Source organism: Apus apus, chromosome 13, assembly GCF_020740795.1.
Source record: "Apus apus isolate bApuApu2 chromosome 13, bApuApu2.pri.cur, whole genome shotgun sequence".
NCBI classification, from domain to species: Eukaryota; Metazoa; Chordata; class Aves; order Apodiformes; family Apodidae; genus Apus; species Apus apus.
Genome location: NC_067294.1, coordinates 9,146,289 through 9,160,105, shown reverse-complemented (window position 1 = coordinate 9,160,105; position 13,817 = coordinate 9,146,289). Strand labels below are relative to the sequence as shown.

At 64.5% G+C, this 13,817-nt stretch overlaps 3 protein-coding genes across 3 annotated transcripts; 1 reads left to right on the top strand and 2 right to left on the bottom strand.

Annotated features, from left to right (window-relative positions):
• Nucleotides 1-447: 447 nt before the first annotated feature.
• On the top strand, nucleotides 448-1,952 carry NHP2 (NHP2 ribonucleoprotein). Its single transcript, XM_051631102.1, has 4 exons — nucleotides 448-611; nucleotides 677-746; nucleotides 823-928; nucleotides 1,757-1,952. The coding sequence occupies exons 1-4, from the start codon at nucleotides 470-472 to the stop codon at nucleotides 1,880-1,882; spliced, it is 444 nt and encodes a 147-aa protein (XP_051487062.1). The 5' UTR covers nucleotides 448-469; the 3' UTR covers nucleotides 1,883-1,952.
• A 462-nt stretch (nucleotides 1,953-2,414) lies between these two features.
• On the bottom strand, nucleotides 2,415-7,488 carry N4BP3 (NEDD4 binding protein 3). The gene is made up of 5 exons (XM_051631187.1): nucleotides 7,410-7,488; nucleotides 5,314-5,751; nucleotides 4,553-5,107; nucleotides 4,063-4,320; nucleotides 2,415-3,835 (listed from the first exon to the last, which is right to left on the bottom strand). The coding sequence occupies exons 2-5, from the start codon at nucleotides 5,719-5,721 to the stop codon at nucleotides 3,263-3,265; spliced, it is 1,794 nt and encodes a 597-aa protein (XP_051487147.1). The 5' UTR covers nucleotides 5,722-5,751; nucleotides 7,410-7,488; the 3' UTR covers nucleotides 2,415-3,262.
• A 3,228-nt stretch (nucleotides 7,489-10,716) lies between these two features.
• Nucleotides 10,717-13,398, bottom strand: B4GALT7 (beta-1,4-galactosyltransferase 7). The gene is made up of 6 exons (XM_051631186.1): nucleotides 13,291-13,398; nucleotides 12,756-13,112; nucleotides 11,975-12,200; nucleotides 11,615-11,698; nucleotides 11,342-11,446; nucleotides 10,717-11,187 (listed from the first exon to the last, which is right to left on the bottom strand). Exons 1-6 carry the CDS (start codon nucleotides 13,335-13,337, stop codon nucleotides 11,032-11,034), a joined length of 975 nt encoding a protein of 324 aa, XP_051487146.1. The 5' UTR covers nucleotides 13,338-13,398; the 3' UTR covers nucleotides 10,717-11,031.
• Between the last annotated feature and the right edge of the window lie 419 nt (nucleotides 13,399-13,817).

Here is a 13,817-nt window from a genome sequence, read left to right as displayed (position 1 = left end):
TTGTTATTGTTGTGGTTCAGTTTGGGGGGGGGGGTGTTGCCACCCCGGGTCACCTCAGGCCCTGGGGCAGTCACAGCCCCGCGCTGCTTCGGCCCGGGGGGGACACGCTGTGTGTCCCCCCCACACACACACCAGAATAAAGGCCCGTGTTGGAAGATTGTCCCCGTGTGTTTGACACCCGCGCGGGGCACAGGGGGGAGGGAGCTGCGGGGTGGGGGGAGCCGGGGCTGAGGGGGGAGCCGGGGCTGAGGGGGGAGCCGGGCAGGGGGAGCCCCGGGCAGGGGGAGCCCCGGGGGCAGGGCCGGCAGGAGCCCCGGGGCGCGGCGCGCCGAGGGCGGGCAGGCGCCGCTCGCCATTGGCTGGCGCGGTGGGCGGGCAGTGCGGGAGCCGTTTCTGATTGGTTGCTCAACGGCCGCCGCCGTCAGTGCCGTGCCCCGGATGCGGAAGTGGCGCTGCGGGCGGCGCGGCCATGGCGCGGGAGAAGCAGCCGGAGGACGCGGAGGGGACTCCCGAGCGCTCGTACCGGGAACAGCTCGACTTCCTGAACCCCATCGCGCAGCCGCTCGCCTCCCGCAAGCTGACGCGCAAGCTCTACAAGTGCATCAGGAAAGGTGGGTCTGGCGGGCGGGGCCGCGGCGCGCGGGGCCGCAGCCGCTCACGTGCGTTTCTCTCGCAGCGGCCAAGCACAAGCAGATCCGCCGGGGGGTGAAGGAGGTCCAGAAGTTCATCAACAAGGGCGAGAAGGGGTAAGCGCTGCCCCAGCCGTACTGGCTCGGCTCGGCCCGCCCCGGCCCCGCCGCTGACTCGGGCTTTCCCCCGCAGGATCACGGTGCTGGCCGGCGACACGGAGCCCATCGACGTGTACTGCCACATCCCCATCATGTGCGAGGACAGGAGCCTCCCCTACGCCTACGTCCCCTCCAAATCGGTAAGGGGCTGGGGGAACCGGGAGAAACCAGCCACGGGGAGAGGCAACCCGTTGGGCCCAGGACTGAGCCAAGTCCCCCGTGTTTGTCCGTGGCCAGGGCACGAGGGGATGTGGGGCTGCAGAACCCTTTGCCCTAGTCTGGTCCTTCCAGCAGCTGGGGCAGGAGCTTTCTGGGACAGAGCTGGGATGGATTTTTCCCCCTTGTGAGCTGGGCCCCGTCTGCTTGCAGAAATGAGAGGCTGGGCATGGGTTGTGGCTGGGGGGACATCCTCTCCTTTGTAGACTGGAAGTTGGGGTGGGGGGGCAGTCTGTGTCTTCGGGACTTCATACGATCATTTTGGCTAGAAAATACTTAGGATCATTAAGCCCAACCATGAGCCCAAGCCCACCACTACACCACGTCCCTCAGCACCACATCTACACGTCTTTTAAATACCTCCAGGGATGGTGACTCCACTGCTTCCCTGGGCAGCCTGTTCCAGGGCCTGAAAACCCTTTCACTGAAGGAATTTTTCCCAGTATCTAATCTAGATCTGACACGACTTGAGGCTGTTTCCTCTTGTTCTGTTGCTTGTTACTTCCCCCCTGGCACAGGCAGCTCTGCAGACCCTGGCTGCAGGGAAGGAGTACAGTGCATGAGGCCAGTGCCAGCCCAGTGCTTCGCTTCCAGGGTGTAGGAGATGAGCTGGGAAAAAGGGCTCTTAATCCCAGCACAAGTTCCCTGTATGAGACTGGAGCACAAGACGTGCTGGCCAGGTGTTGGTCTCCCATGAAGGGGACCTGGCAGCCCCCCCTGCCTCCCCCCACAGCCTCGCCGTGTTCCCGCAGGACCTGGGAGCCGCAGCCGGCTCGAAGCGCCCGACCTGTGTCATCATGGTCAAGCCCCACGAGGAGTACCAGGAGACCTACGAGGAGTGCCTGGCCGAGGTGGAGGCCCTGCCCCTGCCGCTCTGAGCAGCCGGCGGGGGGCGGCGGGTCCTTGTCCCCTGTCTGTGGGGACGCTGCTGGGGGGGTTGGTGAGCTCGGGGGGCATCAATAAACGCTGTGGGTTTGTAGGGCGCTCCCGCTGCTCCTGGGGGGGGGGGGGGCTGGGAAGACGGGGGGGTCCTCCGCGCCGCCAGGGGGCGCCTGCCCTGTGTAACTGGAGCCAGGCGGGACAAACCATTCCGGGGGGGGGGGGGGGCACCTCCCGGGTGGGTCAAACCATGGCGGGCAGGGGGGGGCCCGGCAGCGCCCCCGGAGCCGGGCCCGGCCGGTCGCGCCGGCCCCGCCGTGACTCAGCCCGCCGTGCCCAACCGGTTGCACCGCCAGCCCGGGGCGCCTCCCGCCTCGACGCGGAGGCTGCCCGGCAGCGCGGGCGGGGCGAGGGGGTCCCCCGAGGGAAGCGGCCCCGCCGCCCCCTCCCCGGGCACGCAGGGCCCGGCCCGCCGCGGACAAAGGACCCGGAACGCCTGGCCGCGCTGCTGGGAAGTAAAGACACGAGCCAGAAGAAGGAAATCGGGTTTATTGCAGGAAAGAGCTGGGCCGGGCCTGGCCTTCCGCTGTTACAGGCGCAGAGCAGGGCCCCTTCCAGCGCCTGGGAGGGGTGACGCGGGGGTTCCCCAGCTCGGGGAGCATCTCGGCCCCCTGCCTACATGCCCCAGTTCTCCTTCCCCTCCCCCAAGGCAGGGGACCAGGTTCCCTTTCCTCCTTGCACAAGGCACGCATACCTCAGCTTTCCTGCAGGGAAGCTGCATTTACCACCCTCCATGGGCAGGGAAAGCCCCAACAGACGTGCAGGGGCAGCTGCCTCCCCCCCCAGTACCAGGATTTGTCAGGGCTTTCCTCCTCTGAGTTCCCACATCAACACAGACCAGTTGGTGCAGGCACAGGACACGGCCAGCTCCAGGACCCTGCTGACAGGACAGCCACTGCAAGCAGCAGCTGGAACCCCTACAGCAAGGCAGCAGGATTGGGGACAGGACTTGAGCCTCTCCTTAGTAAAACATTTAAGTTACTGGGTTGTAGGGAACAGGGGTGGCAGAGCAGGAGGGACAGGGAATGTCTCACCGAGTGCTAGGTTTCTGCCCCCATGGCAGAAGGAATCACAGGGCAAATGCTCCTGGAGTCAGAGCACGGGGCACATGCAAGACCCCCACCCTGGCACAGATGACGCCCCCTCTCCAGGATCCCCCTCGGAAGGGTCTGAAGTGTTGCAAGACGGAAAAGCTCCCTTGTCGCAATCAGTCCTCCCCAGGGCAGTGCTGAGCAGCTGGTCCTTGTGCAGATCCTGAGACCGTCCCGTTGCAGCAGTAAGAGACCTTCCCCTTTCACAGTCCTACCAGCATCCCATGCTCAGATCTTGGAGGACTCCACCCGCTCGATCCACGGGGAGTCGGCGCCGCCGTCCCTGGGCTCTGAGCGCAGCTGCCGCAGCTCCCGCTCCAGCGCCTGGCTCCGGTGGTACATCTCCATGTAGCTGGCCTGGAGCTCCCGCTGGTACCGCAGCACCTTCTCCTTCTCCTCCTGCCAGGTTTTCCTCTCCAGCTCAAAGTTCACAGCCTGCAGCTGGCCCTGGCGCCGCTCCCGCAGCAGCTCTGCCCACAGCCACTCCACCTGCCGCTCCAGCGGCTCCGCCGTGTCGCTGTGAAGGCCTCGGCACTTGGAGTCATCAGTTTCACAGCCAGGGAAGTCCTGGCACACTGGCATGGGGTCGTCACCCAGCAGCAGTGGGGCACTGGGCTCTGGGGGGCTCTGGAAGGAGTCTGCCAGTTGTGCCAGCTGGGAGTCCCTGGCCTGGACCTCTGCCTTGGCCTCCCGCAGCTGCGTCTTCAGACTGAAGATCTCACCCAGCTTCTGAGCCATCTCCTCCTGGGTGTCCCGGAGCTGCTGCTTCAGCAGGGAGATCTCTGCTGCCTTCTGGCACACCTGCAGGGCAGAGGTGAGCAGTGAGGAAGAGTTGGAGGAGCAGGACCTCAGGGGTGGCAGTACCCCAGGCTGTCACCACAGCATCCCTGGGAGACCACGAGCATCACACCTGCTTTGTCTGCCCCCAGCCTGTGGCCATGAGTGACACTAGAGCAGGGAGCCAGTGGCCCCATCCTGGCTCCAGGGCCAGGAGGGTGACAACAAAGAGGGAAGGAAGGGAGACTCACCTCCCACTTGGTCTCCTCCAGCTTGGGGCTGACGTGCTCGCCCTGGGTCTGCCGGAGCTTGGTCTCCTCACACTGGCACTGCTGCATGCTCAGCTCCTCCTGCAGCCGCTTCTTCTCCTGCTGTGCTTTGTAGAGCTGCAGCTGCAGCCCGCGCTGCCCGCGCTGCGCCTGCTGCGTCACCTGCTGCAGCCGGGCCATGTACATCTGCTTCAGGTCCTCCAGCTCATCCAGCCACAGCCGCTGCTTGTCCTCAAACACCTGCCATCACAGGTGGACACCAGTGAGGGTCTGTCGCCTGCCCCTGTGTGGGGCAGCCCAAGGGATGGATCCCAGAACTTCCCATGATGTTGGGTCTTCCCACACCTGGACATTCCCATCCCATTTCCCACTGTGGCAGGACACCAGCTACTTCACTGCTCCTTCCCCCCAGACACTGCTGCCCCACAGCCCTGCCTGGGGCACCCAGCACAGCCCCAGCCCCAAGGCTCACCTGTGTGAAAGGGTCTTCAGTCTCACTAAGGCTCCTCTTGAGCTGCCGCAGCTCTCCTCCTGTCTCCTGCAGCCGGTCCTCCAGCTGCTTCACAGCATCCTCCAGTGAGTAGGTGAACTCATAGGGTGGTGGGGGCTCCCCGGGGCTCTGCAGCCGGCTCAGTGTGGCCATGCTTTTGCAGGACAGAGGTGCCTTCTCAGGGGCCAGAGGGTCCCTGGGGCTCCGGGAGACCCTGTCCAAGGAGCCTCCGATGTGGTTGATGTGGCCCATGGAGGCGCTGAATTGGCTCTGGGCAGGTTTGAGGCGGGAGCCATAGGAAGGGAAGCTCTGGATGGAGTTGTGGCTGGAGTCGGAGGCTTCATCCAGGCTGATGGCGTGGAGCAGGTGGGTGCGGAGCGGGCCATGCTGCGAGGCTGCCGTGCTGCTCTGCGACAGCAGCGTGTGCAGGCTCCCATTGCTCTTGGACAGCTTCTGCCCCTTAGACGAGGACAGGCCCTGCATGGAGACCAGCCCTTTCCCAGCCACTGCCTTGAAAGCTGAGGGCCTGATTCGGCACTGAAAAACAAGAGCAGCATCAGGATGAGCCCAACAGCATCGATAGGCACCCGGAGCCAGGGAGAACCCGCTCACTCTCAGCAATATATCCATGGATGTTCTCAAATCCTGACATTCCATCCCTGACGCAGACAGTTCTGCTCCAGCCCCATCCCCACACAGACAGATTTTGGGGCACAGCATGGCACCCACAGCCATGGCCTCACCTTGTCGAAGCGTCCCCGCTCGGGCAGGGAGCTCTTGGAGAAGTCAGCTCCACGGTGATGCTCCCGGGAGCAGCGCTCAGGGGATCGGTTCTCGCGGTCGCTCTCGTAGTCCCTCTTGTAGCAGGCAGCCGACGCCTGGTGCTTCCGCTCCGACCGCATCTCCTTCTTGGCCCCATGCAGGTAGCCAAAGAGCTCCCGCTGGCTTGGCCCCTTCCGCAGCAAGCCATCAGGCTGCCGAAGCCCCCGCGATCCCCCCAGTGGGGCCCGTAGCTCCAGGGGGGACAGATCCTGCTTCTCCACCAGGCTGCCCACGCTGCCCATGCTGCCAACGACGGGCTCCGAGGAGAGGTAGGTGCCGAGGACGCGGGTGTCAGGCTCACAGGTCACAGGACCCTGTGCTGCTGCCATGGAGAATTAGAGAAAAGCCCGGTACCAGCACTGCCAAAGGAGAGACAAAGTCAGTAATGCCGGGCAGCAGGGGTGCCCCCCTGCCCCCCTCCAAGCCCTCCTGGCACCCCTTTTTCCCAGCTGGCCCCAAGACCCACCTGGGCTCCTGGCGCTGGGAAGGACCCACCAGCTCCCAGCAAGCTCCCCAGGGGAGCCTGGAGCAGGGCCAGCAGGGTGCCAGCACGCAGCATTCGTGGTGGCGGGGCGGGGGCTCCCCCCTGCCACCCCCCCATGGCGGAGTGCCTCCCTCCCACACCCAGCCCCACCTCCCGCCCGCGGCCGGGGCCGCCACCAAAACAGGCACCTGCCGCCCAGCCAGGCGGGCGAGTTCAGGAGCCGGCAGCACCTGCCTAGGCCTGGCGCCAGCCCTGGCCCGGCGGCACCGAGCCGGAACCTCGGGGTACAGACATTATCCAGAGACCTCCCCGGAATGACCCTGGAAGGGCCCGGTCTCACGGTCATGGGCTTGGCTTCCCCATGGTGCACGGGGGACGAGCACCTCTCCTGCCCCACGGGGAGCTTTCCCGCACGGTGTGGGCTCCCGCACCACGCAGGGCAAGCTCCCAAGCCCTCCCCGTGGCCCTGCTCCATCCGCAGGAGCTCCCTCCCCAGCTCCGGGCAAGGACAAGGCGGTCACAGCCCAGATGTCGGTGTGCGTGCCGGAGACCCCGTGGCCGGACACGGCAGGAAGGGGCAGGATGCGGACAGGACAATGCAGCTTCCTGCGCAGGTGGCTGGGGGAGGAAGGACATGAGGATGCCTGTGGCCTCGGCTCCTGCTCCCTAGTGCTGGGAATGGGGACGATGGCCCCGCAGCCAAGGTGGAAGGGACACGGGGCGTGTGGTAGGGGCCAGACAGAGCCCACTCCATAGCTCCCAGCCTCGCCAAGGGCCGGGTTACACCCAGGAAGCTGTCCTGGTTCTCAGCACCACGCACCGGGTAAACAAACACCCCGCTTTTAATTGCTGCCACGCACAAACCTGTCTGACAGCTCCCGGCCTGCGCTGTCACCTCCCTCCGTCAGCCCAGCACCTGCTCCGGGCATCGGCACCCCACGAAGGGCAGCGGGGATGGGACCCTCCGGGAGGGTCTGGCTTCCTGTGGTACCACCGGGGATGGGGGACATGGATGTCCCCTCCCAGCATCCAGCTGCCGGTACCGGGGCATCGGTCGAGCCCCGCAGCGGCTCCTCCCGGCACGTTTTCGGCCGAGGAAGTAGGTCAGGTTGTGGGAGGTTTGGGAAACGCCGGGAGAGCTCGAAGGTGTCCTGCCTGCGGCGGGAAGGGTGTCACCCCCCAGGCGGTAAAACACCCGGTCCGGCCAGCCCGGCTCCTTCCCAGTATGGCGGGTCCCACCCGTGCCCCTGCGGGAAGGCGCGGAGAAGGGGGGGCTGCGGGAAGGCGGGTACAGCGGAACCCCGCGTCCGCCTCCCGCAGCACAACACATACACACACCCCCCCCACCGCGCCTCTCCGCAGCCCCCACCGGAATTTCCGGCAGGGAAAAAGCGGGGGAGGGGGGGCGGAAGGGGGGTCGGTCGGCGGGGCAGGCCCGGGACAAAGCACCGCACGGCGGAGAGCACCGGGAGGGGAGTGGGGGAAGGAACACCGAGATTCCCTGTGGATAGGAGCACCGGGCCCGCGACTCACCATGCCGGCGGCGCTGCGATCCCGACCCCGCTCCTCTCCCTTCTCCTTCCCTCGCCGTGTTTGAACGCGCCCCCCGGTCGCGGCCGCGCGGGCAACGGGCGGAGCCGGCACCGGCAAATCACGGCGCGGGGGCGGGGACGGGGCGGGGGCGGCCCGGCCGTGCGCACCGGCGGGGCGGGGCTCGGGGCGTCCAGCGCCCAGCACCCCTTCTGCACCCCTGTCCCTCCGGCACCCAGCCCCCAAAAGCCCCTCGGCTACAGCCGCGGGACCGGCCCCCAGTGGCCCTCACCGTGGCGGGGGGACTGGTAGGAGCAGGTTCTATCGCCCACCCGGGGCTGGGCGGAAGCGTTGTGCCGAGCCTCGCTGATGGCACCAAGCCGCCCCGCCGAGGGAAGAGGGGTGTCGGCTCTGTGGATCGCTCTCGGCACTCTGTGTCCCCCCCACCACAGCACCCACGGGTGGGCAGGAGCTGCCTGTACTGCACAGCTCACTCCGCGGCACGCGCGGGGACCAAGGAGTACCCCTGGGGGGCTGCCACCCACCCCAGAGCCTGATCTGGTGGTCTGGCCTCGGTGAGACAGGACACGCTTCACCCCTCTGAATCAGCCCTGCCACGTCCTGGCTGGGAGCCGGTTTTGTCACTCGCCACCCCTGCAGCGTGACAGGGACAGAGATGCCAGCACGGGGGAGGACCTGGTCACCGGGTGTCCCAGCCACCTCGGGGAGTGGGACGCCTGCAGCAGTCCTGTCCTCACCCTCACAGCACCCATCTCTCCCGGAGAGGGCTGGCACCGCTCCGTCCCCAGCCTGGGCCGGGGGACGCGTGCATCCGGCGCGCTCGCAGCCTGGGGTCCCGCTCGCTGCCAGCTCCCCCCGCCGCACACCAGAGCCCTCAGGTTGTGCTGCCAGCACTCACCCACACACACACACTGTCCCCAGTCCCTGCTCGCCGGGCTCACACGCCGGCGTTATCCTCGCTGCGCTGCCAAGGCACACACAGCCGCTCCCTCCGGCCCCTCGCCCTGGGGCTCCTTTCCACCGCCCAGCCGCACGCCGGGGGGCAGCACACACGGACTCTCAGTAGTGGAGACCCTTCCCAACGCTGCCATTTCCCAACCTGCTGGCACCAGGAATGTCTCTGCTATGCCCCGGGCCCCTGCCTGGAGCTCAGCCACGCGTGGGGCTGCTGGGTCCCTGCCCGACGGACAGGCACATGCCTGTGGCAGCAGGCATCCCGCCAGGGCTTCCATCCGGGCAGGCTGCGGTGATGCCAGGATTACTTCAATAGGTGCTGGTCACCAACACACCCCACCTTCCTGTCTGTCCCGTTTCCTGCTGCCACGTCTCCACCACGGTCTGCGCTCCCCTGAGCGCATCTCCCTGGGCTGGCAGCTCCTGCAGGGCCCTGGCCTGGGACACTCAAGCAGCCAGGGATGGCTCTCTGGGCAGAGATGTTGCTGACTCCCGTCAGTTTTTCCCCAGCCCTATCCCTTCTCACCCCAGCCCCGCCATCACCTCTGCATCACAATCCTACAGCAATTTCACGTGGCCACCAGGAATCCGCTGCAGGCACCTCCTGGTTTAAGACAACCCTGCAATAAAAGCCAGCCCCTTGCTGTGCAGACCCTGCTAACAGCAACTGGAGCCCCAGAAGGGGGGCTGCAGAGGGGCAGGGCTGGGACTCCACAGGCTGTCTCTGCCTCCAAGCATCCCGACCCCCTCTTCAGTGTTGCTGAGAGCACAGAACACCGAGAGGCTTCTGGCTCAGCTCCACAGGGCTCCCAGGACAGCAGGCAGGGAGTTATCCATCTGCAAAAAGACCATGGGGAAAAGCTTTGTCCCCTCCCGCTGGGCCACTGCAAATAACGAAAGGCGTGGGGGGCGGAACTGAGCCGAGCGATCTCCGAGTCACATTCAAGGCTATAAAAGGAAGCTGGGTCTCCAGCACGGCGCCTCTTCCACAAAAGCGACCAGAGGATGAGGGGGCTGTGAGCAGAGCTGAGAAATAGCTGCCTGGCAGCAGGAGAGGAGCCTTTAGCACTGAGCAAAGCGCGAGGTGCCCATATGCTGTTTCTGCACATCTATGTCTTCATGAAACCTGCCCAAAACTGTGTCATCTATTTTGAACAGCACAGAGAAATACTTTGATCTGCCTCTGCCAGCCCTTGGCTGCAGTTCCAGCACCGGTAAGTGGCTGGTGTACAGGTGGCCAATCCCAAAACCTGTGCCATGGAGAGACAGGAGGGGGCTGCTGAGCCACCTCCATCCGACTGACCGCTGTGAGGGACACAAAGGGTCCTGGAAACATCTCTGGAGTAGTTCATCGTGTGTCCAAGCCCACCTGCAATCTTTGTGCCAGATACCAAGTGGTTGCTGGGCTGAAGAGGCCATTGGGAACTCTTGGGCAGCACATCTCCACGTTGCCCTAGGACAAGGAGAGGCCCAAAGCTGGAGAGGACACGGCGGCCTGCCTGCACCCGGGATGATGGAAAGCAGCATGGCCTGATCCTCACTGCCCCACACCACCACCTCGACCCTGTCCTGCAGTGCAGCGCCCCTCATACCCTGATCCACAGGGGTCTGTACTCCTCACCCAGCTCCAGAACAGCAGAGAGAGCAGATGGCACCAGATCTTTCCAGATGCCCCATCCCCACTGCCCCTACATGGTACACAACCCCCACACTTGGCTGTGATACTTTTACCTCCCTCATCCTACTGCTGCTCCTCAGAGATGCCATGTCCTCAGGCCTGCTTGTCTTCCCAGGATGGCAACAGCTTCTCTCTGCAGCAGTTTGCAGGCAGCTGGCAAAGTGACCACTCCTGGAAGCAGCAGGCATGGGACAAGGATAAAAGGGAGCCAGAAAATGTGGAGAGCCAGGTGCTAGGACTGGTGACAGGGCAGAATGAAGGGGTACTGGCAGCTTGGTTGGGTCTGCCCAGCTGGAGGAAGCAGCAGCACCCAAAACATGTGCCAAGACCCTAGAGCCAGTGCAGTGCAGTCCCACATATGGCACCACCTGTCAGCCAGCCCCAGCACCCCTACTCTGGAGCAGCACAGCACCATTTCACCCAGCAGCCCATGCAGGCAAAGGCGTCTCCCTTGGGAGTCAGTGGACACTTCTGCCACCCCTCAGCACAGCCCTGGAGGTACCTGGCAGCTGAAACACAGGCACTATCTCACTTGAAGCCCATTTCAGACCAGCTTGGCCTCTGAACCAGAGTAGATCACATGTCCAGGCAGAAATGGGTGTGCTGAAGCCAGGAAGGTGAAGGGAGCAGGAAAAAGGAGCAGCACAGCCCAGGGCATTCATGACTCACAGGTGCCCTAACAGTTCTTTATTGTCCTCTGAGCTGGACAGCAGCTCAGCCATGTCCAGTGCAGGAAAACTGTCTGCCCTGGGAGGCAGCACCGGTGTCTGCAGCAACGCCACTGAGTCCTGCTCTCAGCCTCTTCTGTTGGTCCCAGCAAAGCCCAGTTCTCAGCCTTTTCTGTTCCTTTGTATCTCGCCAGCACTGCCACGCTGGGCTGCTGCAAAACTCCTGCCTGCTCCAAGTAGCTTGGCGGTGCCCCGGCACCTCAGCACCAGTACAGCACACATGACTGGCACACAGGAGACGGGCTCAGCCAAACGTGCACCAAGGGGTCTCGCTTGTGTCACAGTCCAGCAAGACATTAAGGACGGTGCAAGGGGCTCCTGCCACACTCAGAGCTGTCCGTGATTCAATTTGGTACCTCACGTTGTTCAGACCTCCCTCCCGATCCACCTTAAACTGCTCCTGAGGAAGAGAAAGACCATTCAGCCCAAACTGGCTTCCTGGGGAGGAGGGAGCACAGAGCTGGCAGGGAGGACACAAGCAAGGAGGGCTCACAGTACTCAGTGACCACAATCTAGATCTCCTGTGGTTCCCCTTGACCACACAGAGGTCTCACCTGCTTCTGTGCAGCGATGCGCTTCTGGTCTCTCTTCCTCCAGGCTGGGTCATGCAAGTGCTGGAAAGTCTCATATCCAGTCGTGATCCCAGAGGGACGGCGAACCTGGAAGGAGCCCAAAGCTTCTGTAAAGCTACTGGAAAACCTGGTACTGGAATGGGGAGTGCAGAAGGGCTGCCTTCCCCAGGTCCTGACCTGGGCAGCTATAGCCAGGGGCCAGGTAGGGAGACAAGAAGAGCAATTTCAACCTAGGAGGCCATGGATCACCCTTACCTGGAGCCCAGCTCCTTTGATACGTCGATAAAACTCGTCGTCCTCCCGTCCCCAGCCCCAGAAGCGGTTGGACATGCCATTGCACTGAAATGAGAGGGTCATCGTACTGGCCAAAGTCTGGTCCAGCACAGCTCCAAGCACCGCAGAGGAGCAGACACCAGCATCACAAGCCCTGAGCACCAGCACAGCGTCCCCTCTCCTGCCACCCCCACCAGGTTCAGGCTGCAGGCTCTGTCCCCGAACCATTTTGACTCATTTCCTCCCTTCCCATGCATGGAGCACAAAATGTACAACCGATCTCCAAGACAGCGTCATAGCCCCTGCCCCAAACTGGCCAGGAAATCCCACCCACATGCTCACCATCTCATAGTGCTGCTTGGTGAGCAGCAGGATGCCACCCACATAGGTCTTATAGTGGTAGAGCGGGTGCAGCTCCGGGGATGCCACATGGAAGGGCCCTGCCTCTGGGAAGCTGTAGTCCAGCTGCTCGTTGAGGGGCAGGAGATCAACATCATGCATGGCTATGTAGTCGGTGTCGTTGCCGCTCTCCAGGAAGCCCACGTTGATCAAGGATGCCCTGTTAAACCTGCCACGGACCCGGGGACTCAGCGCCACGCACAGCAGCTGCTGTCCCTTCAGGTCCCTCTCCTGTGCTCGACACTAAATGTTCAACTGGTTCCCAAATGGTGACATGCACAAACACAAGGGCCGAGTGCCACTGCTGCCTGTCCTGCCCTGCTTCTCCCTGTGCCCAAGGGGCTGCAGCAAGCCCTGTCCTGCCAGAGGCCAGCACAGCACCCGCGGGGGCTGCAGACAGGTACCAGGCAGCGACCAGAGGGTGAGCGATGGCACTTCCAAACACCCCATGGTACTTACTTGAATTTCAACCAAGGCCCTACAACACTAGGGGGGGGAAACTGAAATATCTGGGGGTAGATAATTCTCCTCTTGCTTAGGAAGAGAGAGGCAAAATACCACTTTGTCCTTCTATAAGCTCTAGAGGGAGTGAGCCTGAACCATGCCCCAGCCCTGACTCCTGGTTTTCCAGGAGCCTCCAAGCGGGAGACCCCACTCAGCACACATAATGGAGAGGAGAGCTTCAGAGGGGCCCCCTCGCTGCCCTTGGTGAGGGAGACACTACCTGAAATGATCGACCTGGTTGAGGATGAAGATGTGATGGCGGATCCTCTTCTTGCTCAGGAAGCGGTGCATGTAGGGCACGAAGGCCAGCAGCTCCTCGAAGCGCTCGCGGAAGGGGACGAGCAGCGCCAGGCGGTGGGGACCCCAGGACGGCTCATCCTCCACCGGCAGCAGGGGAGCCGGGGGCGGGCAGGGCTGCTGCGGACCCCCCCGGCTCTGCCCGCCGTCGGGGGTCGGCCCCTCGGCCGAGCAGCTGAGCTGGAGCCAGAGGAGCGAGGCAAAGCCCAGCAGCAGCGCCAGGAAGAACAGCGGGAACACGGAGACCCTGCCGGGCAGCAGGCCCAGGAACGGGGGGGACCTGGGGCACAGCGGAGGGCTCAGCCGACGGCGGGACCCCCCGCCCTGGCCGGGACCCCCGACCCGCTCCCCGCTGGGACCCGCCAGCTGCCACCCTCATACCTCCCATACCGGGGACCCCCGAACCACCTCGCACAGCCCCTTCCCGACCGCCGAGACCCCCGAGCCGCCCCGCTCACCCGCCGCCGCGCAGGCGGAGCGCGGCCCTGCGGCGGGCCGGGCCCATGGCGCCCGGCCGGCCCCCGCCCGCGGGACACGCTGGCTGCAGCCCCCCCGGAAACGCAGCCCGGCCCCGCCGTTCCGCTCCGCTCCCTTCCGTCTGGCGGGGGCGGGCCGGGGGCGGGGACACCCCCCACACACACCGCCCACGGGGCCTTCCCTCCTCCGAGCACCGCGCCGGGAGCCTCCGCCACATCCCCCGATCCTGAGCGGCTCCCGGGAACGTTGCCCCCCTGCCCCGGACAATCCGCCAGCGAGCTATGAGCAAACCGGGGGCAACACCCCCCTCCCCAGCACAGGCTCAACACCCTCGGACCAACCTCCACGCCCCTGGGAACACCCTGGGGCCTGCCACCCCTCTCAGCATCCCTGTCCTGCCCCTCCAAGCAGACCCCCCCCCCTTGTTCCACCCCAGACAGAGGCAGAGCCACAAGTGGTGTCAGTCCTTTTAATGCCCATTCCACAGACCCCTTTCACAGACCCCTCC

Coding starts and splice junctions, on each gene's coding strand:
- NHP2 (XM_051631102.1), top strand. CDS start 470: ATGGCGCGGGAGAAGCAGCCGGAGGACGCGGAGGGGACTCCCGAGCGC. Junction 612..676: donor CTACAAGTGCATCAGGAAAG/GTGGGTCTGGCG, acceptor TTTCTCTCGCAG/CGGCCAAGCACAAGCAGATC. Junction 929..1,756: donor CCTACGTCCCCTCCAAATCG/GTAAGGGGCTGG, acceptor GTGTTCCCGCAG/GACCTGGGAGCCGCAGCCGG.
- N4BP3 (XM_051631187.1), bottom strand. CDS start 5,721: ATGGCAGCAGCACAGGGTCCTGTGACCTGTGAGCCTGACACCCGCGTC. Junction 5,108..5,313: donor AGCGGGGACGCTTCGACAAG/GTGAGGCCATGG, acceptor CTTGTTTTTCAG/TGCCGAATCAGGCCCTCAGC. Junction 3,836..4,062: donor TGGAGGAGACCAAGTGGGAG/GTGAGTCTCCCT, acceptor TCTGCCCTGCAG/GTGTGCCAGAAGGCAGCAGA.
- B4GALT7 (XM_051631186.1), bottom strand. CDS start 13,337: ATGGGCCCGGCCCGCCGCAGGGCCGCGCTCCGCCTGCGCGGCGGCGG. Junction 12,201..12,755: donor AACCAGGTCGATCATTTCAG/GTAGTGTCTCCC, acceptor GGTCCGTGGCAG/GTTTAACAGGGCATCCTTGA. Junction 11,447..11,614: donor TCAAAGGAGCTGGGCTCCAG/GTAAGGGTGATC, acceptor GGCTCCTTCCAG/GTTCGCCGTCCCTCTGGGAT.